Source organism: Chlorocebus sabaeus, chromosome 14 (genome assembly GCF_047675955.1).
Source record: "Chlorocebus sabaeus isolate Y175 chromosome 14, mChlSab1.0.hap1, whole genome shotgun sequence".
In the NCBI taxonomy this organism is placed as follows: Eukaryota; Metazoa; Chordata; class Mammalia; order Primates; family Cercopithecidae; genus Chlorocebus; species Chlorocebus sabaeus.
In genome coordinates, this window is record NC_132917.1 from 102,620,196 (window position 1) to 102,641,319 (window position 21,124).

A 21,124-nucleotide genomic window follows, 5' to 3' on the forward strand; every position below is an offset into this window, starting at 1 on the left:
TAACTCTCCTCATCTACTTTTCAAAAATTCTTTTGGATTTTAAGAAATATCGTCTGATAAGACTTTAGTACATCAAACAGTGTTTGGTGAGTACTCTCCATTTCAAAAGTAAATAAAACTGGCAAAAATGCCTGCCTTCATGGAACTTATATTTGAGTAGAAAGTGAAGTTTAATTCAAATTTTAAATTTAGTATTTCAGGGGAATCAGAAAAAAAAAAAAAAAGATTCCATGTACAGAAAACCAGCTGACTTGTTTGGTTTGCAAGTAGGGTGGGGATGCTTAGTGGCATGATTTGAATTAGTGAGCCACGTTAGGTTTTATGAATTCAGTGGTGAACACTTTGTAAAGAATGGTTTCTGGCCTTTAAACTTTAAAATCTTAATTAAGTTTCAATTACTAACAATAAACATCAATCTGGGCCAGAAATCTAAAGTATTGAATGCTTATGAAGAAATGAAGAAACATATTGAACAGTAGACCATTCACTGAACAGTTAGAGAGAGGTTTTTAAGTGGACCAGCTCTAGTTCATTCATAGATGTGAGTGGTTTTAATCAAATCAATTTTCTCCTTCCTTCCTTCCTTCCTTCCTTCCTTCCTTCCTTCCTTCCTTCCTTCCTTCCTCCCTCCCTCCCTCCCTCCCTCCCTCCCTCCCTCCCTCCCTCCCTCCTTCCATAAGTTCTACAAGTGTGTTTGTACCTTTAATTTTCTGGCAAACTTCATTTTGGTTTATATAGCAAAGTTGTGTGAATAGCCAGACATGTAAGTTAGTGGCTTTGTAGCTACTCCAGTATCCGTAACATACTGTTTTATTTTTGCAGAGTGATCTTTGGTCTTGTGGCATTACAGCCATCGAGATGGCAGAAGGTGCTCCCCGTAAGTAACTTTCTTTTCTTTTTCCCCGTAAGTAACTTTCTTTTCTTTTTAGCTCACTTGTTAACGTGTAACTTAAATCTCTCCCAAGACTTCAAAAAGAACAGCTCAGCTCCATGGATAAAGGCATTTCTGGTAGACTGTCTAGATGAAGGCATCATCAATATAGTCAAGTTTTAGATGTAAAAGGAATTCTTGGCAACCACTATTACTATTTCTTTTAAATATCTCTAGGAGGCCTATAGGCTGCATTTTCTTTTATTTAAGTTGTACTCAAATGTGTGACCTGAAGTAGTGCTGAGATAAAATAATAAGTAGTAAGTTTTCTCTTTACATTTTAAATTGAATAATTCAGTGGAACTAGTCCTAACACATGAAATTTTAGTATTAAGTTTTGAGTTTACAAATGGAGGCAAAACTTTATTAATAGAATAATTTTTTGTGCGTGTTAACTGAAATTTTGTGAGTTTTTGCTTCTCCATTGGATTAAATTAATGAGAACTTTATATAATTCATTTTTGATCACGGATGAGGTAGAATTGCAGAGAACAAAGGAAAAAAAAACCCTGCATTTTCTGCTGTCCCCATTAAAAAAGGTCTACACAAAGAATGTATAACTGTCTGGCACAGCACGTAGTTGCTGCTGAATAAATATTTGTTGAATGAATGAAGGTAATTATTGACAGCTAAAAATTAGTTTTCAGTGTAGAAATAGAGATCTGCCTCAAACACAACACATTCCCCTGTGCTTCCCTCTAAGAAAGTAAGGCAGGGAAGTACCACCTCATCCTTTGTCTCAGTTTTTGTTCACAAGGGGAATAGTATTGTCTGCCCCTCCTCATTGCCCAGATGCCTTGTTAAGGGTCTTTTGAAGGTAAAGAAACACATGAAAATGCACATTGCCTATGGTGACATAGTAATGCCTACGTGTGTGCCTAACACACTTTTATTGGGTGAGTGATAGGAGTACAAAAACAGTAATTGCACAGAATTTAATCCATTTCATGCTCAATTTTTGCTCTTTCTAGTATTTTTAGCTGTAACAACAAACAGCATTTCTGGAGGGCCTAACTGTGCTCATTCTGTTCCAGGCATTGCATGAAGGCCTTTGCAAGCCATATCTTATTTAATCTCGACAACAACCCTATGAAAATGCAATCATTTTCATTGTAATCTTACAGATAGTTTAACAACTTAAGTGTTAGTTCCTGTAAGACTTAGATTTATGAAAACTTTCCAATGTCTGTTTAAAAATGTATATTCTTGTTGCTCTCATCCTCCCGCTGTGCTGTTTTTAAATGGGAAATTCAAGGTATGCCCTGGAGTTCATAACTAGGTGTCTAGACTGCTCGGTGTGAAGTCTATCAGTCAGACGATGGGCCAGAGCATTTCATGTTATTTATGACTGAGCCCTAGAAATCAAGAATGAGTAAAGTAAGTGCCATACTGACACGACCGTCTCCTCTCCTCAGCTCTCTGTGACATGCATCCAATGAGAGCACTGTTTCTCATTCCCAGAAACCCTCCTCCCCGGCTGAAGTCAAAAAAATGGTAAGCTATGTATGGTTTTTTGTTGTTCTTTTCCTTTTTTTTGTTTCTTTTTACTTATACTTTGCTTTGAGATAAAATTCTGGCCCTTCTAATTCTGGGGAACACAAGAGCTGGTTCTCCAAAACTCCAATTAAAGGGTGCGTTGATTTTTTTAAAATGAGATTTTTCTTGATAAATTCTCTCTGAATTACAAAACGGTGACAAATGACCACATGAAACACTATAACATGTCTAAAGACAAATGTTCTATTTTAATATTTAGACATTCTTTTAAGTGTAATATACTTCTAAACATCTTTCCATTAAAGAAAGTGACTAGGCCCAGTGGCTCGCACCTGTAATCCCAGCACTTTGGGAGGCCAAGGCGGGCGGATCACCTGAGGTCAGCAGTTCGAGACCAGCCTGACCAACATGGAGAAACCCTGTCTCTACTGAAAAAAAAATACAAAATTAGCCGGGCGTGGTGATGATGCCTGTAATCCCAGCTACTCAGGAAGCTGAGGCAGGAGAATCGCTTGAACCCGGGAGGCGGAGGTTGTGGTGAGCCAAGATCACGCCATTGCACTGCAGCCTGGGCAACAAGAGCAAAACTCTGTCTCAAAAAAAAAAAAAAAAAAAAAAAAAGCTGTGTTGACTTGCAGTTCCTCAGATGTCATAGGATTTTAAAATTAATGGAGGCTTTTACTGTAATTATTTTTTTGTTTAACTGAAGTTAGACATACCAACTTTCATTGCAGAATAGCATATTAACAGAATGGCTTAATCTTCTTGGGCTATCACTTTTCCTTCTCCTTGTAACTCTCATACATTTGTCAAACAGAGTACTGATACCCACAGAGAGAGAGAGGAGGATGACTTTCCCTGAGAGAACCTGTTAGGATTGCAGCATTGTGGGAACATACTGTTGGGTTAGTTGTAAAATCTTGAAGAGAGAGAGCAGTGTTTTGGGTTCTGCTGAGAATTTTGCCCCCTCTTTCCCTCCTGAATTTCCTTCTGGGTCCTTTCCTGTTTGTTCTCATCTGTACTCTGGCTCTTCATGCATGGCCTTCCCTTCTTTTTGTGTTCCTCTTTCTGTTTTTCTGGACTCATTGATTCCTACCTGCTATATGACTTTTTTTTTTTTTTTTTTTTTTTTAAACAGTTCTTACTAGTTTTCCAATTGATGCTACCTCGTCTTAGGTTCTTGACTCTCATTCTGAAATAACGCAGAACATCTCAGAGTTAAGCTTCCATTCTGAATTTGGCCTTTTAGCTGTTCCTGTTTATGCTTTTTTTCTTGTTTGCTCACCTTCTGGTGATTTGCAGTTCTCTTTTCCCCTATGTTGTTGCACGCCAACACCCATCTTCATACCAGTTTTCTTCGTGCTTCTCCCAGTATCTCACTGTCCTTGCCCCCAACACCTTTCACCATTCTTTCCCGTCTGTCTTCTGCTGGCAGGATTTTTCTCATTTTTTATACAGTCTTTAGCCACGTTTGACTCTATGTGGCTGTCTGATTCCATTTACCTGTGTTTAGAATGGTTTTTATTGCCACGAAGTTGTAAGGATTTTAGCTCCAGTCAGTCTTCTGTATTAAGATATGATAACTCTGGACATCCTCAGGTGGCCATGCCTAGGGAAACCCAATGTGTATAGCTGATATCACCAAGGAATCAGCTATGGAGCTGGAGTAACTCTTTACCCAGTTCATGCTTTGATTAAGTAGTACTCATTCTCCCCTTTTCTTTATCTCTCAGATTTTGTTGACAGTGTCTGTGCTGGAAGGATTGCTAAGTTAATGCTGTCTTCAGGGTACCTCACACTCCGATTATTCTGTCCGTTAGCTACAGTTTTGTATTAACCATTGTGTGTCCAACATACAGTGATACAAAGATACAGTGGTAGACAGCAATAAATGCTTCCTGTGTTCTTTTCTTACACCAAACTTTCTTTAAACTGGATTAGATGACACATTTCATCCACTTATATCCCTGTTCTCATGTTACCGAAGTATTCTAAAAGGATGAGATAATTACAGACGTAAAGTCCTTCTTCTTGTGATTGCTGTCCACTGTCCACCCGATGTAAATTCTGTTTTTTGGAGAAATGGCTTTCAAAAGATGATCAGTGTCCTTCTGCCAGCAGAACTTGATTCTTGATTTTAGGAAATATTTTGTAGTTCATTGATTCCCAGATGTTAGTCTGTGGACACAATGCTTAGGAATCCTTTTGGAATCTTTTAACTGATGGCTCTAACCTCAAAGTTTCTGTTCTGGGGAGTGACTCAGGTATTTGTATCTTCAATAAACTCCCCAAAATGATCTTTGTGAACATTGGGTCTTAGAAATCTCTGCGTTAAAGCATTTCACTATCCTGTGTAGAATCTTCCATGTTCCTCATTAAACGTAGAATAAAGTAACAGCGACTTTGAATGACTTTAAGGGCTTTTCTTTGAGCTGACCCTAACCTATTTTTCCATTCTTTTTCACTTTTCATACTAGCCTCAGAAAATAACTCATTATTCTCTAACACTTCCTTACTTTAGTTGATACCATTCCTTCACTCTGGAATGTTGTCTTCTCTGTCCTACCTTATGAATATCAAGTATCCTACTTTTTCTTCTTGTCCAATCCACTGTAACAGGTTTTTTCTTCCTCTGTAAGTTTGATATATGTCTGCTGTTGTATCTACCTAAATTTCTCCACTTTATTTCTTATGTGTATGTGTTATAGAGCCTAACATAAACAAATGCAAATAGTTGATACATTAATATTTGTTGAATTAAGAAAAGTTAAGTTTTAATGGAAATACGAGACAATAGAAGTGATTCTTAAAAGCAGTGAAGTAGAAAGAGTGAACTAATTTTCTAACTCACATTTTTAAAGACTGAAGAATACCTCATTCATTCAACAAAACTTTATTCCATACCTATTGTGGTGTGCATGCCTAGCGTTGAGCATTGCCTACAGGTTGAGATGTAGGAACTAGTTTTTGACCTGTACCATTTCAACTTTTCAGCGGGACAGAAACATAAAGCATGCAGTCTGTTAAAAGCAGATAACCCCAGAAGAAAGGTTCCTAACTTGGGTTCACATAGGGCAGAGTGTTGCCAGGAAGATTTACCAGAAGTGGTGATTCTTGAAATGAGTCTCAAAAAATAGGATAGGTGATTGGTAAGAGTGTCCTGACCAAGGCTAGGGCTGTGGTCTTCATGAGCTGGTTATGGAGAAACAGGCAGAAGTAAAAGTGGCTAGTATGGCAAATGTAGGTGACAGATTCATCTCTTCCCCTAACCCCTCCAAAAAACAAACTCAACAACTGTGATTTCCACCTTTGTAGATTAAACAGAGGGAACTGACAAATCAACTAGTTTGGAACTCTGGTTGAAATGTCAAATTAACAGGTTCAAGAGCCCCCAGCATTTGGTCATGGAGTCTGCTCCTTTTCTTATCTCATTGCTGTCGTTGTCTTCTAGGTACCGGACATCTGTCCCGTCTGCCTTCATTTTATCAAAGACCTCCCGCTACCCCCTTGCCCCTGCTACTCCTGTAATTAAGTGATTAATGTGCAATATTAGATTTAAGCCCAGTTCATTTAAATCTGACTTCCTTCTTAGCTCCCTATTTGTGGTGTGTTGTTAGCGATAGGATGCACCACCTAAACTGTGCTAAATTAATGCTCCTGATCCTCAATAGTCCTGAGTTCCTATTTATGTTTCATACATTATTCCTATGCATTTGCAGAATGTTCACAGTGAATTCTGAAGCTCTTCTTTATGTTGAGGCTTATAAGTTACTGATATTTTGGATCTTTGCTCTCTGTGGTGGAAATTTGATGATCTTTTTCACTTCTTACAGGTCGAAGAAATTTTTTAGTTTTATAGAAGGGTGCCTGGTGAAGAATTACACGCAGCGGCCCTCTACAGAGCAGCTTTTGAAACATCCTTTTATAAGGGATCAGCCAAATGAAAGGCAAGTTAGAATCCAGCTTAAGGATCATATAGATCGTACGAGGAAGAAGAGAGGCGAGAAAGGTACTAAGCCTGTTTTTTGTTTTCATCCTTTAAAAGTTTTATGTTTAGGTTCTTGCCAACTAGAGCAGGTCACTCCTTTCCCAGCTGTGAGAGTGCTCACTTGGCCAGTGCTTGCATGGTTTCTCTCTGCTTGCAGTTCAGTGCTTAGGCCTGGGGTCCAGCCTGGCTCCAGGTGGAGTTGGCTGGAGCTTTGTGGTGTGTCACCAAGCTTACAGCAAGTAAATAGGCATGACGATGGGATGCTCATCTTGTTCCCGAGGGTGACGTCATTGTTGCTGCCCATTTTCCTTCATCATGGATGTGTTCATGGCATATTTCACTGGGGTTTATTGAGCATCTGCTGTGAGCATCACCATCAGTGTGTTTCTGTATAATTCTCCTGCCCAAGAACCCCACTCAGGGGCTTTTAACTGCTCTACTCTATTACAGGTGGTGTGGCAGCATGGGCCACATGCATAGTCAGACGACTTTGCTTTAAATAGCATGCACAGCACAAGCATGCTCTTGTGCTAAATACTGAAGGTTCTTTTCTGTCCCAGTATCTTTGTTTTAGGTCTTTGCACATACTTTGCCGACCTTCCTGGAATGCTCTCCATTTTTCTTCTGTCCAGCAAGGTGCAGTTCAAACATCATCACCATCTTTACTAAACCATCTTCTCTGAGGCTGCTGGCTCACACTGATCTTTCTCTTTTGTGGGTCCTTTATAATAACATTATAGAACAACACTTGGATAACTGGTATCCTATTATTTTTTGGTTCAAATTTCAAGGTCAGAGAAGAAACTAAGAAGAGCAGGTTCAAGGCAGTAAAAGAATTGGTCAAAGTCTGGAGGCCTTTCTGCCTGTACTGGTATTCATAGTTAAGTTATCACTGATGTTCAGAATAACCTTTTTCCTTCTGATATACTTAGTTATAAAAGTAATTAGGCTTTGTACGTTAAGCTATGCACTTGTAACACAGTTAACTAAAGCTTGAAAACAAGACTTTTTTTCCTTAACTCTCAATTGACATGGAAGCACTGTTTAGGAAAAAATTATTTACATAATGGATCATTTTCCCATAACTTTACTTAGTAGTAATAGCTAACATTCATGAAACATTTGCCAGATACCTTGGATCATCTCATGTTTTCCTCATCACCCACATTTTGCAGATGGAAACAGCAGAACACCTTCCCTTCCTTTCAGTCTTCAAGTCACAGTGACCTCTTTATTTTCTCTTTGGGTTTACCTTCCAGATACCATCAGCCTCTTGTCAATAATTAATAATTTGTAGTATAAAATTATAAACATAGCAGAGTACCTATTTTAAGGATTCTGAAGATTATTTAAGCTGGAATTTCCCTTTGAAGCTAGCAGAGTCTATTAAACTTAAATAGCTTTGATGGTTTAGCATACAGAAGAGCTTATGTTATATATGCAGACTGATAAATTTGTACGGAACCATATTTTAATTGCTCAGGCACTTTAAAACCAGGAAACTGATTTTCATCTTTTTTTTTTTTTTTTTTTTTGGGACAGAGTCTTGCTATGTCACCCAGGCTGGACTACAGTGGTGTGATCTTGGATCACTGCAACCTCCGCCTCCTGGGTTCAAGTGATTCTCCTGCCTCAGCCTCCTGAGTAGCTGGGATTACAGGCGTGCACCACCATACCCGGTTGAGTTTTGTATTTTTAGTAGAGACAGGCTTTCACCATGTTGGTCAGGCTGGTCTTGAACCCCTGACCTCGTGATCTGCCCGCCTCGGCCTCACAAAGTGCTGGGATTACAGGTGGGAGCCACCGCACCCAGCCTGATTTTCATCTTGTATATCTTTGAAAAAAATAGAGGTGTGTGTGTCTAGTCTTTGCTTTTAAATCTCTTCAGCCTGTCTGGGTTTTTTCTTGGTTCTGGAGTGAAACTGCTCACTGGAAGTTGGATATTGACATTAAGTGAAGGGACCAGTAAAATGGCCTTTTGGGAGAACTGTATGAAACCTGTAGAACTGAAAGTGAGTTACTGATGTTGAAATTTCTGTTTGTTTGAAGTCTGGCCTAATTAGAGCAAATTTTAGTCTCGTTTTTTTTTGCTATATGGTTTAATTCGTTTTCCCTGATTTTGCCTGGTTTGTTTGTGGGTACATTTTGGCTTGTTTTTCCTGTACCTAGTTAATGTTTCACTCTGTGTCCATCCTACAGGCTTTTTTCCCTCTGCTGCACTCTCCGTGGATCCCTAATTGCAGAAAATCACCAAATAAATTATCTTGGTTGCCTTAGTTTCAGCAGTCACATATCTTTTTGAATTTTGCCATCAAAGTGGATTTTGTTGAATTTGCTAGTGTCCTTGGGTTCTTTTCTTATGTGTCAGGGGCGCTGGACCCCCTTTCGTGGTCCTGCACCTCCTCAGCAGTGCATCCCCATACAAGGTTGGCTGGAATGCTATGGAATCAGCTTTTCTATAGGGAGTAAGGCTGACTAGGGAATAGATGCTGTCACTATGGGAATGTGGTGTCTTGTCCCTCCTCCCCAAATCCTCTATACAAGTTGCTGTTTTCACCAGGAATTTGTTTATTTTCTGCCATGATGCTCTTGTCCTTTTCTTTGTAGATGAAACTGAGTATGAGTACAGTGGGAGTGAGGAAGAAGAGGAGGAAGTGCCTGAACAGGAAGGAGAGCCAAGGTAACCACGAAGCCACTGTTCTGTATCCTGCTTTATGAAGGGATTAAGTTTTATGTTGTGCCAAGATTTCAGAAGACTCCTGTGTGGTACAATGAATCTTAAATTCTTTGCTAGTGCCAGTTAGACAGCGTCTTACTATCTTCCATTCTTTTCTATTCTTGTCCTGTAAACATTTTTCTTCCCTGGATCCTCTCACCCAGTGATTCTTTACCAAGGGTTGTATTGTGTCCTCTCCCCCAGTCATTGATAAATGTGTGGGCCTGGGCAGGGGAGAGTGCCCCAGCATTTATTGTTCCAGAAGCCATGGACGGTGAACGTGCCATTGAACACCATTTCTTGTGGTATATAGAATATGGCTACACACAAAGAATTGTCCCACTCATGGACCAGCAGGACTGTGTGTGTCCTGATTTATTTTACGGTCTGTGTTTTAGTTTATCTCTGGCTCCCCAAGGTTCAGTAAAGCAGAAGGTTAAGGAGTCAGATTGGTTGCGTGAACCTCATAATAACTGATGAATCAGAGAACAGAGGATTTTTGGATTGTAAGATGGGTGTGCCTGGCATTTGTCCATGCTGCAGGATGTGGCTGACGAACAGAGGGAGGGTGGAAGGGCATCTCGAGAGACCTGTGGGGAGCCATGTGCCAGAGAATGGGACTTGGAAGAGAGAGAAGAGAATTTATTGAAGCTACTCCATAATCTCTTTTTCTTCTTGTGTAGGAGAGATTTTAATCCATTTTAGACTAAGAATTTCAGAGGAATTTGAACTGATTTCATGAGCAGTGTAATTGTTTTTGAATAGGAGGAGCACCATATGGCGAAAAAGGCAAGTTAAGGAGATATGTTTGCCGTGCTGCTCTGGATGCCATGGCAGTGGAGAAGTAACTCGGTGGGGAGGTCAGCTAGGAAGAGTGTGTTTAATTGATCTTCGCAGTGGCTGATTCATAGGCTCAGCTGCTGACCTGGAAATGAGAAAGTGGGAGGGAATTATAATAGGGCTTGGTGGTTGACCAAAGACAAAGGAATGGTGTAAACACTGAAGAGTGGTCTGATGGTTCTGTTTACTGAAGGAAAAAAAAAAAAAGGTAGTTAAAGGACTAGTGAAATCAAAGAAGGTGATTTCAACCTTTCCTTTTACTGAGTTTGAATCGTTATGAGAATCCTAAGTAGAAATGTCTTGTCAAGCAAACATCTAGGACAGCATTTTAAGACATTTACTAAATAAATAAAGGAAGATATGGGACGATTGAATTGTAGATATGGTCGTTTCTGTGAATGTATTAGTTGCCTCCCTCAAGTCAGAGGAACTCAGAGAATGAATGTAGAAATGGAATAGGATGCTGGTGCTGCTGTTTCACTTAGAGGACAGTGTGATCTGTGCACACCCCTGAAAGCCCTACTTTCTCCAACAGTTCCATTGTGAACGTGCCTGGTGAGTCTACTCTTCGTCGAGATTTCCTGAGACTGCAGCAGGAGAACAAGGAACGTTCTGAGGCTCTTCGGAGACAACAGTTACTACAGGAGCAACAGCTCCGGGAGCAGGAAGAATATAAAAGGCAACTGCTGGCGGAGAGACAGAAGCGGATTGAGCAGCAGAAAGAACAGAGGCGACGGCTAGAAGAGGTAGCAAAAGGAAAATGTCCAAGTTGGTTGGTCTTTTCTCTTTCTGCATTTACACTGGTAGTTAGCCACTCCAAGGAATATCCTCCGTAGCTTCCTGGGGTAATACTTATCCCCTGGCACAGCTGTTTACATAACTTGTGAAAGAAAGCTTACACTTTGGACTGGCAGGCCTTCACTTTCCTTGAGGCCTTAGAAATGTTTTCCTTCCTTGTGAAAACTTGGATCAGCCCCACAGTTACTCATCAGCATACTGTGTTAGATGCAGAGCAAGTGTCCCAAAGATGGCATCAGACCAGTTTTGTGAAGTCTTTGCATTATGGTTTTAAGTTGGCTTGCTCAGGATTGACCTGATTGCTTTTCCACTCTCAGCCTCTGAGTCCCACTTTGTATGTGCATATTTTTCTGAAACTTAAGACTTTTTCACATGAAAAATTATTTTTTTCTCTAAATGCCTTAACTTTAGGTATACTTAAGAGTAGGGGATGCAGATGAGGACAAATAGCTAATGCATGCCGGGCTTAATACCTAGGTGATGGGTTGACAGGTGCAGCAAACCACCATGGCCCACGTTTACCTGTGTAACAAACCATGTTCTGCAGTGTATCCCAGAACTTAAAGTAAAACAGAATTTAAAAGAAAAAGATAAGATTTGGACTTAGAGGCAGAAACACAGGAAGAGTACCATGTGGCAAGGGAGGCCAGATGGGAATAATGGTCTACCAGTCAAGGAAGGCCAAGTATTGCCTGCAACCACTGAAACTAGGAAGAGGCAAAGAGAGACCCTTCCCTAGAGCCCTCAGAGAGAACATGGCCTTGCTCACACCTTGGTTTCAGAGTTCCAGCATCCAGAACTGTCAGAAAATAAATGTTTACTGGTTTAAGCCAAAAAAAAAAAAAAAAAAACCCGCACACACTAAGGGATGCAGAAAATAATTTGAACCTGGAAGTTGTAGCGTCCTCTGGTGGAGAAGTACATTTTGCACCACCTGCTCGTTTAACTCATTAATATCGCTAACATTGGTAATGTGGTTACCTTACAGCTTTCATGTTTTTAATGCACAGAAATATATTATTTCCCTGTACAGTCATGGGTCGCTTAATGACGGGGATACATTCTGAGAAATGCATCATTAGGTGATCCGTCATTGTGGGAACATCATAGAATGTACCTACACAGACCTAGATGGTACAGCCTACTACGCACCTAGGCTATGTGGTGTGGCCTCTTGCTCCTAGGCTACAAACCTGTACAGCATGTTACTGTGCCTAATACTGTAGGCAGTTGTAACACAATGGTAAGTATTTGTATATGTAATCATAGAAAAAGTATGGTAAAAATATGTTGTTATAATTTTATGGGGGACTACCATTGTATGTGCAGTTCATCATTGACCAAAACATGACCATTTCACCTGGGGGTCAGACGAGTCTTTTGATTTTCTTTTCTTGACTGGCTCCTGCTACATACCTCACAGGTCCAAATTTCTCATTCATTATCATTTCTGTTTTTATTTAATTCACGGACATTGTTTTTTTCCTCCAGAAAAATGGCCCAACAGCAGTAAAGCCCTGTATTGATATTATCCAGTGGAATTTAGTCTATTAAATAGCAACACATGCTGTTAAATATTATCCTACTAATTTAACAGCACATTTTGGCATGGAATCTTTCATACACTTTGTGTATTTTTGTAGTCTGGATTCTGAAAACTCTTTATAATTTGCTACTCGTTTAGAAAAATTGGTGCCTGCTGAACTAAGGAGCCTGCAAATAGTCAGCTGGGACTTTTAGAAGAAAACAGGACATACGTTCCCTGGTAGTAGGGACAACTTCGCTGCTTATGTAATGCTTTTGTAGCTAATTTGCAAACTCCTTGTAGTATTTTTGTTAAGACCCTTTTCAATGTTCTTTTTAATAACTCTTGAATGAGTTCAGAGGTCTGTTCAAGTTGCCTATGGACTGTACTTACTATATTAGAATGCTTGAATTTTGAGACTCTGGCTATCCAGCCTCTGCATGTGGTAGGTGGTGAAGGTGAGCACTGGCTCACAAGGAAGAGCTGAAGTTTTAAAGTCATTTTGTTTTATAAGCTGCGTAGATGCCAGTGAATGTCAGTGAAAACAAGAATTTTGTACTTGACGTGTTTTAATTAGCCCATGATGGATTTTCAGTGTAAGTTCAAACTCAGGGTCGTCTCTTTGAGCTTCTTTTCTCAATTAGGAAAGATTAAGAAAATATTGAAATGGGAAAAGTCACATGAGTAGAATTCCACTGGTTTGGATTTTTGGTCAGCTAGCTGCTTGTTATTAGCCTGGGTAATTAAGCTTTACTTAAACTCCAGGTCCGAGGAAGGTAATTTGGGAATAGAGTGATCCCTTATTTGGGGAATTGGTTCTAGGACTTCCCATGGATACCAGAAGTGCAGATGCCCAAGCCTCTGGTATGAAGTGGCCTAGTCTTTGCATATAACCTGTGCACTCTGTTCCATATATAGTCATATGTTGCATAACAACATTTTGGTCAACAACTGACTACATGTATGACGGTGGTCCCATAAGATTATAATGGAGCTGAAAAATTCCTGTTGCCCAGTGACATCATAGCCTTTGTAACGTGTAATGGGTTGTAGCTCAACCTGTTACTCGTGATTGTGGTGATGCTGGTGTAAACTCACGTATTGCACTGCTGGTTGTATAAAAGTATAGCACGTACAATTATAGACAGTATATGTTACTGTGTTTATGTATTTACTATATTATACTTTTTAATCATTATTTTAGAGTGTACTCCTTCTATATATTAAAAACCAAGTTAACTGCAAAAGAGCCTTAGGTCCTTCAGGAGGATTCCAGAAAAAGGCATTGTGATCATAGGAGATGACAGCTGACAGTTCCATGTGTGTTATTTGCCCTTGAAGACCCTCCAATGAGACAAGATGTAGAGGGAGAAGATTGTGATATTGAGGATTCTGACCTTGTGTAGGCCTAGACTAATGTATATGTTTGTGTCTTTCTTTTTACCAAAAACATTTTTAAAGCTAAAAAAAGTTTCAATTAGGAAAAAGTTTATAGGATAGAAATTTAAAGAAAGAAAATATTTTGTACAGTTATATGAAGTGTTTGTGTATTAAACTCATAAAAGAATAAAATTAACTTTTAAATTTTAAGAAAAAGTTACATTAAGATTAATTTAATATTGAAGGAAGAAAAACATTTTAAAATAAATTTAGTATGGCATGAATGCATGGTGTTTATGAAGGCTACAGTAGTGCACACTAATGTCCCAGGTCTTCATATTCACTCACCACTCACTCACTGACTCACCCAGAGCAACCTCCAGCCCCTCAAGCTCTATTCGTGGTGAGATCGCATTTGTAATCTTTTATAGCATGTTTTTACTGTACTTTTTTTGTGTTTAGATACACAACTGCTTACCATTGTATTGCAGTTACTTAGCATATTCAGTATAGTACCAGGCTGTGCAGGTTTGTAGCCTAGGAGCAATAGGCTACACCATATGGCCTAGGTGCGTAGTAGGCTGTACCATCTAGGTTTGTGTGTGCACACTATATGATGTTCATACAGTGAAGAAATCACCTAACGACGCATTTCTAGGAACATATCCCTGTTGTTAAGCAACACATGACTGTACTTTAAATCATCTCTGGATTACTTAATACCAAGTACAATGTAAATGCCATGCAAATACTTGTTATACTGTATTATTTGGGGAATAATGACCAAAAAAGCCTGTACAGATGCAATTTTTTCAAATATTTTTTGACCTAAGGTTGGTCGAATCCATGTGGTTGTGAAACCTGTGAATACAGAGGGCTGACTATTTGAGCCATAATTGGTTCGTAGCCCTTTACTGGCATTAAGGATTTAGTCAGAACTGTTTGAGGAACAGAGATTATTTTATGAACAAAGTAAGTAAAGATGGTCAGTCTCACTCATAAGATATTAACATTGAAAGGAGATAACTGTTATCTGTCGGACTGGCAAAACATGGTCGGTAAAGTAAAGGCTGTGGGCAAACACAGTGCAGATGCCACAAAACCAGGCCCACTGGGGTTGGAGATTTCTCTTGCCATCCACACACTCCTGTCTCTGCACCCTTTTTGCAGGTGAGGGATGGTGCTTTTGCCCTTCGTAGGTCCTTCATCTTTAAGAACTACATACACTCCCACCTCCCATCTCCCTTGGTGCTCTCTGATAACTGCTGCTGCTAGTATCGCCCTCCTTTGCTTCTCTGCTTTCTGCTCATCTCTTGTGTGAACTGGATCTCCTTTGGAAGTCCTTGCAACTCTTTTGGAGTTTGTCTCCCAGTTTTGCTGAAAATGAGGTTTTTGTTTTCTCTTGTTTTGTTTGGATGGTTCCAGGAGAAAAAGGGGAGAATGCTGAGCTCATGCAGCCAAGTTTGTACCGAGAGTCTCAGCACTTCTTCCCAGCCCCTCCCCGCTGCTCTTCGTGTGTGTGGCTGTGCTCCCGGGATCCTTCTCTTATGGGTACACTCATATTTTGTCAGTTTACTCTAAGTGAGTTATCCAGATTCAGAAAAGGATCATTTTCTTCCTTCCTCAAAAAGGTGTTCTGTTTTGTTTTGGAGACAGGGTTTTGCTGTGTCACCCAGGCTGGAGTGCAGTGGTGCAATCTCAGCTCACTGCACCCTCTGCCACCCGGGCTCAGGTGATCCTCCTGGCTCTGCCTCTTAAGTAGCTGGGACTACAGGCATGCAGCAGCACACCAGGCTCATTTTTGTATTTTTTGTTTTGTGGAGATGGGGTTTCACCATTGTTGGCCAGGCTTGTCTCTAACTCCCAGGCTCAAGCAATCCACCTGCCTCAGCCTCCCAAAGTGCTGGAATTAACTGGCGTGAGCCACTGCGCCCAACCAAAAAGTTTTAATACTACTTTTCCTATTTAGAGCATCATCACACCTTTGGCTCATAAAAGACTTTGGGTCTAACTAAATTTTTTTTTTTTCATTTTGTTCACAAGCCAACCTTTTCTTTCATCCAGTATTTATTTGCTTTTTAGGAAAAATGAAACTTACTTAATTGTGGTGTCATTTTATCCCAATAGTTTTGTGCTCTTTTTGTTGTTGTTGTTGAATCATGATTTGGCATTCTTTATCTGTTCCTCTCTACTCTCGTGACATTCACACATTTAGTTAGCATGTTTTCTTTGTCCTTTGAGTTTAATAAAAATAGTCTGGGCGTGATGGCTCACACCTGTAATCCCAGCCACTTTGGGAGGTCGAGATGGGGTGCTCACTTAAGCCCAGGAGTTTGAGATCAGCTTGGGAATATAGCAAGACCTCATCTCTATTTAATAAAAAATTAAAAAAGAGTAAGAGGAAATAAAAATATTAAACAAGATGGTGTCCTGGAGAAAACCAGATGAGTTTCCTGCTACTTGTAATTCTCTTTCTATTCTTGAACAGTACTGATAAGGATATTCGGGTCTTTCCTGTCTCAGAGTCTTTTAGCTGGTATTCGAAAAAATTTCTTACATCTTTCCTTTAAAAGCCTTTACCCTCGGACTCTCAGTTGTCACTTTGTGATTTTGGAAAATCCGCTTCCTCAACTGAGGGTAAATGTTAGTGTGAGCACCAGCAGTTTCTTTTGGCCTTTCTTCCACCAAGAGGACACACAGTAACATTTATTTCTGTCATTCCTACAAAATCCCAAAGTAATTTCTCCAAATCTCAAAAGTTAAATTTTAGAGGGGTGGTGGAAGTAGAAGACATTAAAAACAAAGGGAAGCAAGAGAAAAAAAACTGTGAAATTTGATTAGTACTGATACTAAATTGTAACACTAGGAAAACATAGAAGTTTCTTAGTAAAAAATTAACAAACTGTACCATGCATGCATTGTGTGTTTCTTAGTTCTGAAATTTAGAAGGAAGTCAGTGAACTCCTTTACTCTGAAGCACTTTGCAGCAGTTGCCATGTATTTGAAAGAAATAAGAATCATTTTCTCACTCCTCCTTTCCTACAGAAAAGTTCTTTGTTTTGCAGGCCATTAGTATCTAAAATCAGGAGTACATGTTAGCACATGCTACCTTTCTTTAAAAAATAGTTTCAGCTTTAATATACACAGTAATGATAGTGTCCTGGCATGCCAGTGCCCCTACAGCTAAGGCCTTGCTTCCTGTCAAGCTAGCAGCTCAGTTGGTATGCAGAAGGTGGCTGGCTTGCTTTGAAGAACTCCTTATAAGTTCTTAAATATTCTCTTGGCATCCCAGTCTGGTGCTTGGTTATATTTGCAGTTAAATTTTGTAGTGAGTTTAATTCCTCAGACATGATTTATTACCTAGAGATGGGGAAGAAACAAATAGTTCTCTACTGTGACTTCATCAGAACTTGCAAATAAAAAAACTCAAGGGTTGATGGTATATATGGGTAGTAACATGACTGCAGAAGTTCTTGGAAATAGCAGAGTCCATAGAGCTAACTGGTTTATCAAAATACATTAGTTTCCATTGAAGCCAATAAATCCAGTGGAGTATATTTAAATAGATCTCACTATTATTAGTGTAATTTTATTTAGAAAAGTTTTTAGAATTGTGAGATGAAAGCTTTGCTTTTAAATACCAAACTAGAATAGGAACTTAGATAATTAAAGCTTAGTTGGAAAAGTACATATTTACTTAGGCACGCTTGGGAAAATTTAAGTAATAAAATCTGTATAGTAGAGATTTGGTGATCACGTTAGGGCATCACACAGTTTTTCTATCTGTTTCTATTTTGTTTTTTAAAGAAAAGATAGTTTAAGAAAATAAATTACACCAGTTTGTAAAAGCTTCAAGAGACTATGTAGTGTTTATCATTCTTAGTTGGGTAAGCCTGAAGAAGCATGTTCATTAAAATTCCCTGGGCTTTATTATTTGCAATCATAGGCATAAGGTTAACAGTACAGACTGATGTTATTTTGTTGATGGTGTGTATGTTTCAGTTTTTGATATTTTGTTTTGAAGTTCTAATGCAAGAGGCCAGCTTTTCACATTACCTATTAAGATATTAAGGGCTTTCTTTTTTTTTTAATGATTCCTCTTAGTGCCCCCAATTACCTCCAAATTGAGGGCCTATTCTGAATGTAGTGGTTTTTATGGTTGGTAGTTTAAATTCTTGCTCTCAATCTAGTTTACCACTTCAACTATTAGAATATAAGGTGAAAGAGAAGTCGGTAACTGTACTTTTTTTTTGCCTTAGGTATTGTTCTTAACTATTTGGTCCCACTAACCAGGACTTACTTAGTGGGATAGTGTTGGGAGATTTATCACTTTCCACACTGTCTTCTGGGTTTTTTTTTTTTTAAAGGTACGTGACTTACCTGACCTGCAAGATTTGGAGGAAAGAAGCAGTTTCTAGTTCATCTTTGTATATCTGTGGTGCTTAATAAGTATTTCTCAAAGAGATGGATTCGTTGTTTGTAGTCTTTGTATCTCTGGAAAAGAAGGGCTCATTCAAATTTAAGCCTGTGTGAAAATGAACCCTTGGGCTTGAGATCTCTCATTTGAGTACCAGAGAGGTACCTTAGAGTGAGTACTTCAGAGGACCTTTTACGATATCTGGAGGCATAAAGGAGGTGTGTTTTTTGTTGTTGTTGTTGTTGTTTTGTTTTTTTAAAGTATGAGGCTCTACCTAGTGTAATAATTAAAGCTCAAGACTTTGTGCTCTTACTTGGTGATCTTGAAAAGATTGCCTTAGGATTTGATTGGATTTCATAGGACCTAAAGACCTGAATGGATTCCTGAGTCTGTCATCTCTCTAAATGCTAAGTGTTGGGTAAATTCACAGCATTTTCTGTTTTGGATGTCATATGCTAGGTATAAAGGTTAGATTCAAATAAAAAAAGTATTGAATTCTCTTCTGAAGGTAATGTGTGATATTTACTACAGGGGGAAAAAAGAGATAAGACATGGTTCCTGCTTTCAAGACGTTTGCAGTCTCTTTTATGTTGATCTAGTAACTGAAGGTATGGTAGTATCACCTGAAATTAAAAATTAAAAAGCCTCTCAGAAGGTTTCAGTTGACAGTTGAACTTTTTATACAGCATATCCTGTTTGTAAGATGTCTGCTTGCTATTTTTTCTTTGATAGTATATTTTGAATTAAATTTATACATTTTTATTAATTGAATAAAATGTAATTATGTTGACATTATATGTACATATATACAGAGTGAGTTTGCACACGTACGAACATGCACAGTTAGACTACCCTGTCCTGTGCAGCTCGTCTACTGAGCATCCCCTGCCCCCAGCAGGAGCAGATACATGCTACCTGGGAAAAATGAACAACAAAGACTGGGAACATGGAAAACACTGAGTATGTGGCGAAAGATGAACTAAAACAAGGGCATTAAGTGAAAATGTAAATACTAATCAGTGTGACTGCAAGCGTGCTCATTTCACTCAGCTCCCAAAATGCTGGCAGACACACTTACTACAAATGCTATCTCTTTTTCACACACCCTTTCCTCAATGCCGTAGGATATTAGAAGGATTCCTAGAATATTGTGACGATTTCTCTCTGGAGATAACTGACCGCCCAAAGGAAATAAGGCCCCAGTGAAGTGATCAGGGGGAATCATAATCACCTTACTCTATTGCTAAGTAGTTGCCAGGTGCTCTTTGTCTATACTGTCCTATAGTTTGCTTTTTAGGATCTTAAATGTAAATGGACAGCCAAGATTACCAGACATTGTGGAAAATCTCTAACATGAAAGATTTTGAAACAAATAGGAAAAAGAACTCAAAGGATATAGAGACAGGGAACAGAGCAAAGCATCTCATACGTATATACATACACACATGAACAGACACAAGACCTTGTCCTTGGAAAGAGAAGATACTATATTTATGGAAAAAGAATACTCAGAAATTAAGAAGGAATTCTTGAGTTTTTTTAATTTAAATTAACACTCCCAGAAAGTGGGGGAGAAAAGACAAGCTGGTGGATAATAGGACAAAAGGAAAACTTACAGAATCAATCCAGGATGTCCAAACTTACAGAATCAATCCAGGATGTCCAACTTCTATTTAATAGATGTTCTAGGAAGTGAATACTAGAGGAAGAACATACAGGAATAATTTAAGCAAAATTTCCAGAACTAAGAAATACGAGTTTCTGGATTGAAAGCCTCACTGAATACCTAGCACATGAATGAAAAAGGTTCACACAAAGGCACATACATTATTGTGTGTGTGCACATACATGTATACATACATCATCATCTTTAGAATATTGAGGATGAAAAGAGGATCCTAGAAGCTGAAGTTGGGAGCAGGTAGAGGAGTGTGGAATGGGTCCTGTACTAAGTATTAAGAATCTGAATGGTCTCAGAATCTCTAGGAGCAACATCAGAAACTAGAAGATGGCATAGCAATGCCTTCGAAACTCGGAGGGAATGTTAATTTTCTTCAGCCGAAATTGTGTGGAACGTGTTAGGGGAAATAACAACTTTGCAAAGTTGTTTTGTTTTGTTTTCTTTTCCTTTGTTTTGTTTTACCTCTTCTTCTCTCTTCCTCAAGAAGCTGCTGGAGGATGGGTTCCAGCAAAGTAAGAAAGAAGATGACAAGGATTCCCAGGAAGTTTGTGGACAGAAATATAGGATGACTGGAAAACAGTCAGTGTCCAAGAATATAGAAGAAATACCTGATTTCTTTAACCGTGTTGAAAGGAGTGTTATGGTAGTGCAAGAGACTTTATAGATTATTTGTGATAGGTCCATAGAAATCCAATGGAACAAACAAAAAGTGAGATAAGTAATAACACCTTGATAAATAAAGATGGCATAACCATTAAAGTTGTAGGTTTTAGACACTAGAGCAGGAGCACCATTCATTTTATGACCCCATCTCCACCCATGGGAGGCTGATGAGTTTTGTGTATTGAATTCGAAGAGCAGAGAATCGGGGAAAAGAAGAGTCTCCCATTGAAAAACCTGTGTAATAAGAGAGGTGGGACCAGAAGCAGACTCAGAACTTTGTTGAGAATATTGGGGGTATAGTAGTCAAGTGAGAGAGACTAGAGTACCCAAATCATCGTTGCTATCCAGTTATTCCAGATGAAAGATACTACTTTACATTTCCCAGGGCATCATTTTTAAGTGTCGGCTTTCAGATTAAATACTAGTTGAGAGTGGGGAGAAGACCCAGAAGGAATACTTAAACTATAATAAATGTGTACTTTGTATATCCATTATCAATATGCCTAATATCCCTGATAGCTTTACCCTAAGCTTTCTTGTTTAATGGTTAATTTTAGTGTCACAAATAAAGTTTGTGTTAATATTATTGGCTCTCTGTGTCTGGGAAATTTGATGGCTGTGCGTCCTCTAGAGCTGTTGCTATCCAGTAGCCACTAGCCACGTTTGGCCATTTAAATTTAAATTCAGT

At 39.0% G+C, this 21,124-nt stretch overlaps 1 protein-coding gene across 50 annotated transcripts in view; it reads left to right on the forward strand.

Moving 5' to 3' along the window:
* MAP4K4 (mitogen-activated protein kinase kinase kinase kinase 4) overlaps positions 1 to 21,124 on the forward strand; it is a 192,949-nt gene that overhangs the window by 131,867 nt on the left and 39,958 nt on the right. For all 50 annotated transcript variants that reach the window (XM_073023257.1, XM_038004234.2, XM_008008228.3 and 47 more), the window contains 5 exons: positions 823 to 877; positions 2,347 to 2,425; positions 6,262 to 6,437; positions 9,024 to 9,096; positions 10,508 to 10,718. In XM_073023257.1, the coding sequence (XP_072879358.1) occupies positions 823 to 877; positions 2,347 to 2,425; positions 6,262 to 6,437; positions 9,024 to 9,096; positions 10,508 to 10,718 (594 nt within the window). The remainder of the gene's footprint in view (positions 1 to 822; positions 878 to 2,346; positions 2,426 to 6,261; positions 6,438 to 9,023; positions 9,097 to 10,507; positions 10,719 to 21,124) is intronic.